The 12,603-nt window shown below is 40.6% G+C and overlaps 1 protein-coding gene across 1 annotated transcript in view; it reads left to right on the top strand.

The window, feature by feature from the left end:
- Nucleotides 1-12,603, top strand: part of prex2 (phosphatidylinositol-3,4,5-trisphosphate-dependent Rac exchange factor 2) — a 93,403-nt gene that overhangs the window by 4,361 nt on the left and 76,439 nt on the right. The window contains exon 2 of the mRNA XM_085362944.1: nt 12,366-12,437. Within this exon, the coding sequence (XP_085219070.1) occupies nt 12,366-12,437 (72 nt within the window). The remainder of the gene's footprint in view (nt 1-12,365; nt 12,438-12,603) is intronic.

The raw sequence follows: 12,603 nt of genomic DNA on the forward strand, positions 1-12,603 counted from the left end.
CCCGACTGCTCCCCTCTTTATTCCTTAATTACTTCCTTTTTTTTCTTCTCCAGAGCGGATGATAGCCTCATAATGTTATGGCTTCCACACCTGCCTCTTATACACTCTGCCCTTTCATATGTCACAAACCCCTGTTATTCCTTTTTTTCAACGTTACTCCCAGAGCAGGTGGTGGCTGCACATGTTCCACCCGTGGATAGCCTTTAAAGAAGAGTATTTTTTTTTCCACTTATGGATCGCTGTTTGGCTAGAGCCACGTTTCCTCGCCACCGAGCAGAATTTTAAACTTCAGACTTTCTTCATTTAGCTATGATCCAGGTTTGCAGACACACACGCGTATGCTTGTGAGAGGCTAACTAGAAGACAGAAGTGAAGCGAGGGAGAGGTGAGACGTGGTTCTCCTTGACTCTTTTTAATTGGATTTGGTCAGGCTGTCCTCTCCAAGAATACAGGCAGCTTCTCTCTTGTGTCCCCCTTGTGAGGCCCCCAAACTGATAGAGCGGCTCACTTGCATTTTAATTGCAACGCTGCTGGCACTACACAAGCGGCCTACATTTTATGCTGTGTTTGCAAGGATGTACCTCTCACATTACTGAACAATTTCATAGGTTCTCTTCCTGAATTTAAGTGATTCTCTCTCTGATTGGCTGTAAACTACTCCAAGCTGGCACTTTTTGTGCCTTTTGTAATTTTGTTTTTACAATATATGGTATAAACAATATATTCATTATAATATATTATGTTAAGCAGCATATCTTAAATCTAAATCTGCCTTTTAGCCAGCCAAGATTAGCTTGGAGAGACAAGAGCCTCGAGTCCTAGATCAATTAAAACACTAAGGAAGGTTTGTCCTTCTCTTTACTGAGCAGTGCTGTGTTGAGTAGCATCAGTGTCTTTGGCAAGCATTTCATGCATTCACCTTTCCATCCTAGATTTAGCAAATCGTTCGATAAGTCTCTTTGTAGTTGTGATCTTCCCTTCTCTCTGTCATCAGTCCACCAAACAGTTTTGAGAGTTACATGGGGGGAATTGCATATGCCCAAGCCTTTTTTTCTGTGTTAAATTTGCACTGCTAATAGGAAATGCGAAAGTGACGCAATGGCTGCCCAATTGAATGCAATGTCACTGCTTGCTGTGGACTTATATTGTCTTGTAATCCTGTTTCAGTGTCTTCTTGTTCTCTTCTACTTTGCTTTGTAATGCGTAGTTGGAAGCTGAGGGGAAATATGCACTTCATAAAGCCTGGGTTCCAGTCTCAGCTCATTCTTGTGTATCTTGGTCTGTTTTTAAAGGCTAACCATAAAAGCTAATCCTTTACAGTTGTTTTATTGGATTTTTATTTTATTTTTTTTCTGTGTTTGACCAATCAATATATACTTACCAAAGTTTGGAAAGGGCACTCAGAGTTTCTCTTCTGCTGCAAAAAGACCCTAAATATTAGGATTTTTTTTTAGTGCAGATCCAAAAATGAAAAAGTTTCTGTGGTTCTCCAAAAGGACCTGGTGTAAAGTCCCACTAGCAGATTTTAACACAGCAGAAAGCACTTTTTGCTTTTTGTCTCAGGCCATTTTTCAAGCAGGATTTCCTTCCTTCTTGGACCTTCCCATCTTTACATTGTGCTGCATGTTTCCTGCTTAAACACACATACAATCCCCCCACCAATGCCTTCACTGGCCATGGAAAGCAGTGTTGTGCTACTGTACACGCGGCCACTTAGCAACCAGGAGGCTTAACTGCATAGGCGTCAGGGCTGCATAAACCTTTGTGCTGAATCCATAGAGTAGGCTTAGCTCAGAAGGCTGCGGCGGCGGCGGGGGGAGGGCAGAGGAGAAGGAAGGATGTGATTTGACCTGTGCCAGCTGCGTTGTCACATGGTGCCTGCATGCGACAAGTACAAAAGGGCGAGATTAAGGTAGACACAGTGCTGTGAACTTGCCCGTAGCATTACCATCCTTTTGGATAACACCCCTGGAAAAAATGAAAGCATGTTTCTAAACTAAACAAAATATTCATATGTTGCTCATTAGCCGGATTAAACGATTGCCATTTAAAAAAAAGAAGTAATTGCCAGCCATGTGTTTTCATGTCTTCAATTATCTCACAAACGCTATGGCTCTTTGCTGCTACACTCTCCAATCCGATTTTGTCTTTTTCTTTTTTGATGGAGTGTTTGCTGACTATGTCTAGACAAGCTTCCATATTTCCTCTGTGGTTCAAACTCACACTTTCCATGTCATTCATGTCTCTGTCCGTCCTGCACTTCAGGGCTCTGACTCTGTACACAACCAGAGTTAGCCAGACGTGACGGGAATTTCCACTTTAGCATCAATTATTTAATTAAGCAGTTGAATAAGATTTGCTGTAAGACAAGTGTCTCTCTGTTTCTAAATAAGTTCTGTTTGCAGACATCCTTTCTGTGGCTTTCTTTTTTTTTTTTTTGAAGATATAAAATTGCTGGACTTTGTATGAAGGATGAATTAGCCCCAATATTAGACATGTTAATTTTACACTGTCCTTTTGTAGTCAAGGCTAGAGTCTTGGTATCTGTACTGTCTGTTGGCAAGAAAACTTTCACCACATTATGAACAATAATAATAAATAATGGAGTTCCTTCAGTGTGGTGCTTTCTGATCTGGTCATTAACAGTCCAAAAAGCAGCAATGATGAGCTGAACCCTGTCAGGAAGGAGATTTATTTGGGTGGGAATACACTCAGCAGTTGTGGTTGGGCAGAATGAGAGTTGGGGAGAAACTGGCAGGGTAGTTGTTTAGTTCTCCTTTGACAAAATGTCCAGTTCTGTCATGTGTGAGAGAGGCTGACGCTGCAGGTTTCATTTTTCCTGCCAGTGCTGCTGAAATGGGTGGCAGGGGGGCCTCCTGCAGATGGTTTGGAAGGTTTGAATGGTAATCAAATGAACAATCGGGCTGTGAGACAGTCATGCTTGGGAGCGCGCCACAGATTAGGAGGCTGACAATTCTGTTTAGTCATCTCGGAGATCAATACAGTGTGCTGTGTGTGCGCCTCTGCTGGGAATCGCCAGCAATCAGTGGGTGATGGTTTGCTTGACTGCACATAGCGATTGTAGCCCTGCTCTCTGGAAACGTACTCTCATCTACTGGAGGCAAGTCTCCCCACCTAATATCCAATTTCGCAATCTTCCTAACATGTTAAACTTGCTAACCACTTGGAGTACAACGATGGGTGAAATTAAACAGACCCACAACTTGTCAGGTATTAAGCTCTGCGGACATGACCGCAAGGATCATTTTATGCTCATGTGCTCATTTCGCTTCAGTGTCGATTGTGAAAGCAGCTCGCCGAGTCAGGCAGAGACATTGGACACAGACATATTCATTAGATATTCATTAGATTGTTCCGGGCTTTTTCAGGAAAGCTCCCTAACCCTAATAACTGGTTATGCCACCCTTGGCAGTCAGGCATTTGCAATAATTGGTGAAGAGTCTTTCACATTTCTTTTTCGAAATTTTGCCCCACTCTTTTTTGCATGATTGTTATAATTCAGCTACATTGGATGTTTTTGAGCATGAATGTCCTATTTTAAGGTCATGCCAGCTCAATCAGATTTAAGTCCGAACTTCGAGTAAGACTCTCCAAAACCTTCGTTTTACTTGTTTGAGCCATGCAAAGGAGGACTTTTTGGTGTGTTTTGTATCACTGTCCTGCTGCATAACCAAACTGTGCTTGAGCTTCAGGGCATGAATTGATGGCCATACATTCTCCTTCAGGATTTTTTTGATAGAGCGCAGACTTCATGATTCCGTTTCAGTTATGGCGAGTTATTCAGGTTCTAACACAGCAAAGCCGCCCCTGACCATCACACTACCTCCACCATGTTGGACTGATGATATGATGTTCTTTTTATGTGAAGCTGTGTTTTATGCCAAATTATCAGAAAACCAATGTTCCAAAAAGTTCAACTCTTGTCTCGTTACTCTACAGAAAACTCTTCAAAAGTTCTTGGGAATCATCAAGATGTCTTTTTTGGCAAAAGTGAGATGAGCCTTTGAGTTCTTTTTCTTCTAGGGCCTCTCCCATGGACGCAATTTTTGCCCAGTCTCTTTCTTATTGTTGAATCATGAACTCTGACCTTATCTGAGACAAGTGAGGCCGGCATTTCTTCAGATCATGTTCTGGGTTCTTTTATGGCTTCCTGAATGAGGAGGCCATTAAAGATCACCAACTGTACTTTTGGAGTCATTTTGGTAGGCTGGCCACTGTTCAAAGTCTTCTGCATTTGTGGATAATGCCTCTCACCTTGGTCCACTGGAGTGCCAACGCCTTAGAAATTGCATCGTAACCCTTACCAGACTGATAGAGGTCAACAATGTTGTTTCTCAGGTATTTCTTTGTGTTAGATTGTGGTGTTTTTTTACTTTTCTATGAGGCTAATTACTTTTTCCTATAGGGCCAGGTGGGTTTAGACAACTTTTTTTGCCCATAAAAACTGAAATAATCATTTAAAAACTGCATTTTTGTATTTATTCGGTCTGTCTTTGGCTCATATTAAAACTTGCTTGATGTGAAACATTTATATGTGACAATAATGCAAAAAAAAAAAAGAAATCAGAAAGGGAGCAAATATTTCACACCACTGTATTTTATATGCTGTTGTGAGAATGTCAAATTTTACAGTATTTTAATTGTTTCTCAGTTCTTATACACACAGCTTCCCAAAATAACACATATTATACAGATAAAAGGACTTTTGTTTACCAGAAGATCATGTAAAATGAATTCTCACTGTGTACTCCGCTGTAAATTAAAACCAGAGGCTTTTATTGAGTTGTAAAGATGAGCTTTAATAGCTGCTTCCAAGTTGGAATTATTAACATTCCCTGTTGTATTTATAGCGTGTGTTTCCTGTATACATTCCCAGTGGAGGAGAAAAAGTCAGCTTGGGAAAGAGGACTAATGAGATGGGAAGCACAGGATGCCTCTAGGAGGTGTCATCAGAACCTGTTGAAGCCAGGAAGGGACCTGGCTTATTGCGGGAATTGCTACAAAGAGCCTTTTCTCTCTTTTCGGATGTCTCCCAGTGTGATCTCTGCACCAGAGACTGTTTGTCTCTAGTCAGTATTTGAAGGAAATTCAGTTTTTGCTTGCCAGGAATTTGGGGTGTGTGGATACGTGTGTTTGTGTGCGTCATAGACATGTGTGTAGGTGATTTACTCTGAATTTAGCCCTTAATACTGTTTTAATTCAAAAGCAGGTCTTCTGCACGGGAAAAATGGCAAAGGCAACATATACTCATATCCTCCCTACAGAGATATGTTAAAAAGGTCAAAGAGGCTCTCTCCTTCTTTTTTTTCAATGCCTCTTCCTGCCTTTCCTTCCATCTTTGCCCTTCACTTCTCACCACTGCAGCACCTTCACACACTCAGGTGCTTTCAAAGCTTACCTAGGGGTGCTGAACAGCTCACACCATTGTTACCGGCTGTCCTTTATTACTCTGCTTTACTTTTTAGACTACTGTGGTGGTAGACAGAAATATATATCCAATATATATACACAAGCACACACACTGTATTCTAAAACACAGTTATGTTAATGAGCAAAGCGTCACAGTCTAGTGATTCACTCCAGTGGACTTTTTCATGCTTATGTGTCTGTCTCCAGCTTTGAATGGCTTTTGTCTCATCTTTGTTATTTGCTGATGAGACACCCTAGATCACAGATTGTGATGGAATGATAACAAGTGCATAGAGATGTGCCTATAATTTATTTATTTTTTTTTTTGGGGGGGGGGGGGGGTGCACACAGGATGTTTATGTGTACGTTTGTTTATCAGTCACCACAACAAAGCAGATCAGCCAATTGTCCATGGACAAAGGGCCAGTTTCTCTAATAGGCTCATAGAAAGGCCTATTTGTTCTTCTGGAGTGCTGCAGAAGAAACACTGCCAATGAACTTCCATTGGACCTTTTTCAGTAGTGAGCAACAGATCCCACATTACAGCAAAAGCAGCGTAATGCTGTTAAGAGCACAAGTTGTGCTGACAGATGTGTTACTTCACATAATATTTTTACTCTGTTTATTAAAGCTGCGTCACCACTTTAATTTTAGGAAGAGCTTTGTGTTCTACAGTTGCACCAATTGATCCTCAAGGACTTAAAATGGTTGTTTTCCATTTGATACATCAAACACACCCTGTGTTCCTGCCCACTCTTTAAATGGCTCAAACTTGAATGGATTAACAGATGTTTGAGGCTAGCTTTGTACTCAATTCAAAGTCATTTTTGCACCATCGAAGCAGCTACATAGCTTTTTCAGCTTTTCTAATCAGAGCAGCTTGTTTGCATTGTCTCGCTCTTTTTTTTGGTTATTTTTAAGCACTCTTTTTTCTTTTTTTTTTTCTTTCTCCCCCTCTCTCTGTGGTTCCTACCCTGCCACCGCATTCTGCTGGGCATGCCGAACAACCATGCACTTCACATTCTTCGCAGCCTCTGACACGAGCATGTGCTCTGGCTCGGCACATACAGCGTTCATGTGCACATCCTTTATTTTGGAGCGCAAGAATGTCTGTCATTGTCCTCCTGTCATGTCATTGCTAGCTTACTTATTTGAGGAAGCAAGTGACCTCCGTTTTTGACAAACTCCTTTTCTTGATACATGTGTTTCATTGACAAAGAGATAAACATAAACAAGGGGAGGGGCTAGTTCCGCCGATTGTATCTTTCCAGTCTGGTGGAGAGGTGCCGCGGGGACAGCATTGCATAATATCCATTCACAAAATGTCCTGAACTACTTTGGTCCTCTGGCTAGCCTGTCTGTTGTTCTACTTTATATGACACTGAAGTCCAGAGGACGCAGGGTGTAATCTGAGCTGCATGACTCCTGCAGATATTGAGCGAGCTGTCACTCATGTCTAAGTGTCTAGTCGGTAGTTCTTTTATTTGCTTAACCTGATTTCAGCTTCTTATTCCTAATCCTAGTGTCAGATTATTTAACTTCTCAAATAAGAGCAACACTGTATGCAAGAGCAAAGCAACGATTTACATTACCGTGCCTTTGCGGCCCACAGCATGTAGGCCTTTGCTGATTAATAGCATGTAGGGCCACATGCAGCGATTGCACCGAACTATTCATCACACCCATCTGCTCTGCAGAATAATGAAAACTTTAATGGGGTTTTAATGTGCTGTCCCCACCCTCAGCCATCAAAGTGACAATCCAGGTGATTATACCTGGGCCCGAGGGAACACAATTTCTAAGAGTTTTCTTGTTGGATGCTGCTGATGGAAATTCATGGATCGTAAAGATTGTACTGTATGTCCTAATAGCAACCTTTGCTTGAATATATTTCTATTGGTGCATTTCCATGTAGTACACTACTCTTAAACTGCGTAGTGCTTCCAACCACACATTTAATGCTGAATAATTATACACATGAGATGACAGCTTAACACAAATAAATACCAAACAATGCTACATCTGTTACATCAACGAGTAGAAAAAAACTGTGCCAGTATTAGCGATGGTATAAAAGATGGACCTAGCTGCCATGGCATCACCCGTTGGTTTCTCGAGTCCTGTTTAAAGTCTCAATATGAGTATTGTCATTGTCATCATTGGCTGCAAAACTCTGTCTTGATTTTAAAACATAGGACCAAGATTAACACAGTAGACTTAATATTTTTTCAGTATCACCCAAAACGAGTGACTGAGCCCATAAACTAAGCAAGAAAGTGTTTATCAGTGGTCAAGACAAAAAGTGGTTTTCCCTTAGACTTCTATTGAAGTTTTACAGACATGTGACCACTAACCATGCGACATTAACTTCTCAGCTATTTTGGGGCGTTTGCCAATCATGGTGATTATCTAGGATCATGTGAATAAGGCCCCAGTCACATTGGCTTAGAGACCAGTTCATGGCCATCTTGCAACCATCAGGTATGAAGGAAAAATAAGTTTTCCACATCCAGTTGGGAATGGTTGCAGGGGGTTGATGGCAATCGCTGGGGAAAACTGATTGCTAAAACCTCAGTCTCACAGCCCTCCAGAACAATAACCAACCTACCCTTTGCTAAGTATACATAGTATACCATCCATGTACTCTGTAGTGCATTGCATGTATTCGATTTGAACACACTGTTGCACAAGTAAAAGTACATGCTAACATGTTATTTATTTTTTTAACCTCCTCTGATTTGGCACTGCATCAACAATCATGTCAGAAACAGAGTTTCACTCTCAGCCCTCGGGATTCTGTAACGCTAGAGGTGAAAATGAGTAGGAAGGGGGGTGATGGATCTATTCCTTTTTAAGTTGTCATTAAGCCACCAAGCACCACTTTTTCAGTGTGAGAACTATTGTTAACTAAATATAGCAGAATTTAACTGGATTCAAAGCATCAGGAGACTCAGATAAATCCTAGAAATACTTTTTGTCATTCACTTGCCTGATTGTTGACATCAGAACTCCCTGCAAAGGTAAACTTGTGCAGGTTCTATCTGCCACAGTAGCTACAGTATTTAGAAAGTCTTGCTATGAAGGGCACCTCTGAAGATATTTCTCTCCCACAGTTTGATGGTTTTGCAACTGATGTTGCAGCGGCTTTAATGTGCTGATAGGGAGGAACAGTCCCACTCCTGAAAAAAGCAACACTAACCTGACCATCATTCACTACGTCATTCACAGTTAGAACCTGTGATGCATGATGGCATAAAGCACATTATAAAACCAAATCATGTTCACATATTAATTCTCAAACTCTGAAAGTCTCCTGCTGATCTCAGCAAATGTAACAGACTTGTTTTTTTTTTTCCCTATATGGAGATTTGCACATATGGCTAAAAGAGCAGACTGATTTTTTTTTTTCTTTTTTAATTGATGACATTTTGTGGTTTTGAAATCTGACATTATTTCATACTTACATTGACAGCAGTAGTAAATACTCTAACATACTTGAGAGTATTGAAGGCCACTCTTTTCCTTCATTTTCATGAAAGAAGAAAAAAAAGTTGGTAAATGATTAAAAATTGAAATTACTCACTAAAATTCTGAGAAAGTATATTTTAGAAATCTGGTAGTGATTGAAAAGAGTATTTAAACCACAAAGACCTTCCATAAAAGAAACACAACTTGTTGTTCAGTATTTTTATGCTTGTTTCTTTAAATCTGGTCTTAGAAGCCATGACATTGACCATGAACGGCTCCCATTGAGCTCTGCAGCCATTGAAGTCTGTTTGCGATTCAACAGTGGTCAGCGCCCAGACACAGTGGACTGCTGCAAGAAAACACATCCTACAAAAAAATTCATTTCACTTGTCACAAGGAAAGAATAGCAAATAAGGAGATTAGTGAGAAGGTGTTTTTTTGTTGTTGTTTTTGTTTTAATGAACTCGCATTAAATTATACCTGAGGTTTAAAGAAAATGACCTTCAAAAAATTATTATAAAATCAATTTTCAATGCAGTTTGTTTCAAGCTACTAATTATTATCATATTGGCAAGAACTGTTAATAATATTACAACCAAAGCTTTAAGCCACAAAACAGATGCAGTGAAGAGACACTCCACTAACCAAATGAGACTGGATTTGAATGACATAAGTGCTCGATTTAGATACATGCTGTTAGGTGTTGCAATGGTCACCCTGGGTACTGTTACTGTGTCCATATATTCAGCCAGTCGAATTCCCATTCACTGTCCGTGGAGCTGTTCCAGAGCTAGTCTCTTTAACAACATCAACAAGGCACTTTTGGCAGTCGGTTCGGAAGAGATATGTTCGTTTCCACAAATCAAGCCCGAGCCATCCGCAATTCTAGGAATAACGTCCAGACTGATGGTTTTTTTTCTTTTCTTTCTTTTTTTTTTTAGCACAAGCCTTTCATGGTGTCAAATGAAGAAATGTTTTGTTAAGTCATGCAGTTTATTATCTCCGTCCAATCCGATTTTGTCTCATGCTTTTTTTAATCTGATAAGCATCTCGAGGTGTCTCCTGACATTCTGCAGCAGAGCTCTTCTTAACTGCAGATATGCAGGATAATTAGCGAGTTGCAGATATAGAGATTATTTCTTGTCGAGTAGACCTTTCATTATTAGAAGTGATACTCCATAAAGGCTGTCTTTGGTGATAGGAAGCACTGTTTTGATGAAAATTGCTCAGCTGAGGTCATACACTATAAGCCCCGGCAGGCCTTTGCGAATGCCTGACGGATTCTGCTTAGTGTTTGTACATATTAGAATTGCTAATCAGATGCTAATGCTAGTGAGTGGCAGAGTTGCGAGGCAAGGCAGCTACAGAATGGTAATCAGCATGAAGTTGGCCTACAACAAAAAGGCTGATTATTTAGGCCCCACTCGTTTTCTTTTTCCCCCCGTTCCAACCACAAATCTAGATTCGTACATTTGCTTGTGCATTTCCTTTTGAAGTGCTGCTTGACGTCAGTACTGTGTGATTAAAAAGATTTCAGTAATTTTTTCACGTTGGCTTGTTTTCTTACAACGGTTAACAGAACATTGGCTTTGTAATTAGCTTGAAATGTAGATTTTACCACCAATCTAGCGCCACCCGCTTTCCATCTGTTCACAATTAATCAAGTGAAACTGTTCAATAAGCTTACTATAGTCACAGGCGCTCACTTAGATCTCAGTGGCAAGGAATAACTCTTGGCTTGTGTGCTCATTAAAGTAACCTGTTAACATGCTTTGTGGTTGTATTATGTTAGCTTGCTCAGGTCAGGCTGCCTGCTGTGTGGCTGCAGTGGGCGACAGATGGCATTATGGCCCTCGGTGGGGCAGTAAGCGGATGCCCATGGTTAGGGTTAACTGCAAAGACAGATGTAGGTTTTTGTTGCTTGAGGTGACTGCGCATCAGTGTGGAGTTTGATCACGTTGATGTTTACAGAACTGCTGTTGCTGCTTTCTGTCCAATGAATGGGCTGCTGAAATGTCAGCGTCAGTCTGTTGTATTGTACTTCAGTCTCTCTTGTCTGCCATGTCGCATTGGCTCGGACTGGTGTGACAGGCCATTGATTGAGTTATAATTCATCATATTGTCACGGTGGATGTGGTTTGAATAGATCTAGTTCAAAAAATAGTTTTTGCGTCAGCTTTCTTTCATCTTTGTAAATTTGCCTTCATGTTCATGAATCTTACCACAGTTTAATCGGCGTAATAGTAGAGCCTGACTGATATAGGATTTTAATACTGATAGTGACATAGATCCTTTTTTCCCTTTGTAGTGTTTTACAAATCCGCCTAACAAGTGCTATCAGAGTCTTGAACAGCTGACCTATTTTAACAGTAATAATAATTTTAGCACATCAGGTCATCTCACATATCAAACCAGCATATTAAGCTCAGCTCTTTTGCACATAAATCTATTTAATACTTCAGTTTTATTTTTGCTTCCATTTATTTATTCACGCTATTTGTATTTTATCTGTTTGTACATATTAACCGGCATCTGTGTGGACAGCAGAGAAATGCTTTTTTCCTTTGCACACATGACAATAAACTCTTTGACTCTTGAATACAGTTTCATGATTTTTGTAACAATGACATTTCTTGAGTGCTGCTTAATTAACTCTTAAAGTTTTCAGCAAGAAAAAGTTTTGTTTTGGGGGAAAAAAATTGCACTATTGACAGTAATTTCACATCTTCTTAATATTTTATAAAAGTTTCGATTTTTCAGCCTTGCTTCTGATTTCATCACAGCTTCCCGTAAGTCGTATACGAGCATCCATCAAAATGAAAACGATGCAGCAAATTGAAGGTGGATCGCTTTCTGCCAAACCCTATCCCAAGCACTGCACACATGCAGTAAACGTAAAGATTCTCACCTGGTACCCACTGATGGATGTCTTCGTCTTTAAAAGCTCTCCCTTAGGCAGAGTTCAGAAAATGACTAATTTCTCCTTAGTCCCATTTTAGCACTACCTTTGAAGCACACCTTCTTAATTTGCCATTCTCAGAAAGTTCCCTGAAGCATTAAATGGGTTGTCGGGCGCTTATGCAGCAAAGCAGCCTGGGAACCAGTGTCCTCGGAGACTGAAGAAAGTTAAGAGCACTTTCCATCCATCTCAGTTCACACACTGTTGGCCTTTACAATTCACATCCAAAGCCACTTAACGCTGCCTTTGAAATACCACGAGCTGCAATTTTTTTTTCCCTCCCCCCCCCATTTAGTGTAAAGATTGTATTTCGCCAATATCAGGTGTCCATTGTGAAGGTTACCAATTTACTGTGGCTGTGAAGAGTTGCAGCTGCACACAGAAAGCCTCAAATATTGTCTTCTATTCAGCCCGTTTAAGGTTCAAGAGATCAAATGCCAAAAAGCAATTTACTGTGGGACCGTTTCCACAGTGTTAACTTTTGTTTTCCTTTTCTGCTCTGCTTCAGGTGTTCCTGCATCGTCTCAATCAGTACGCAGCCACCAAAATCGAAAAGAATGTCACAGACGAAACGGTGAAGGTGAGAAGCAGTCTTTCGCTCTGACACTGCACTCAGGGGCATTACCCGTGAACAGTTGGGAAGTTTCATTTTACAATTAAGCTTTTTTGGGAGGGGGGTGGGGGTTCTTTCAACCTGAACTTGCATCAAGTTCTGGACTGTAGAAGAAGCAGTGGGCGATCCAGGA

The sequence above is a fragment of the Diplotaxodon limnothrissa genome, linkage group LG9 (genome assembly GCF_057381915.1).
Source record: "Diplotaxodon limnothrissa isolate DT_005_m linkage group LG9, D_limnothrissa_male_GT1.1, whole genome shotgun sequence".
NCBI classification, from domain to species: Eukaryota; Metazoa; Chordata; class Actinopteri; order Cichliformes; family Cichlidae; genus Diplotaxodon; species Diplotaxodon limnothrissa.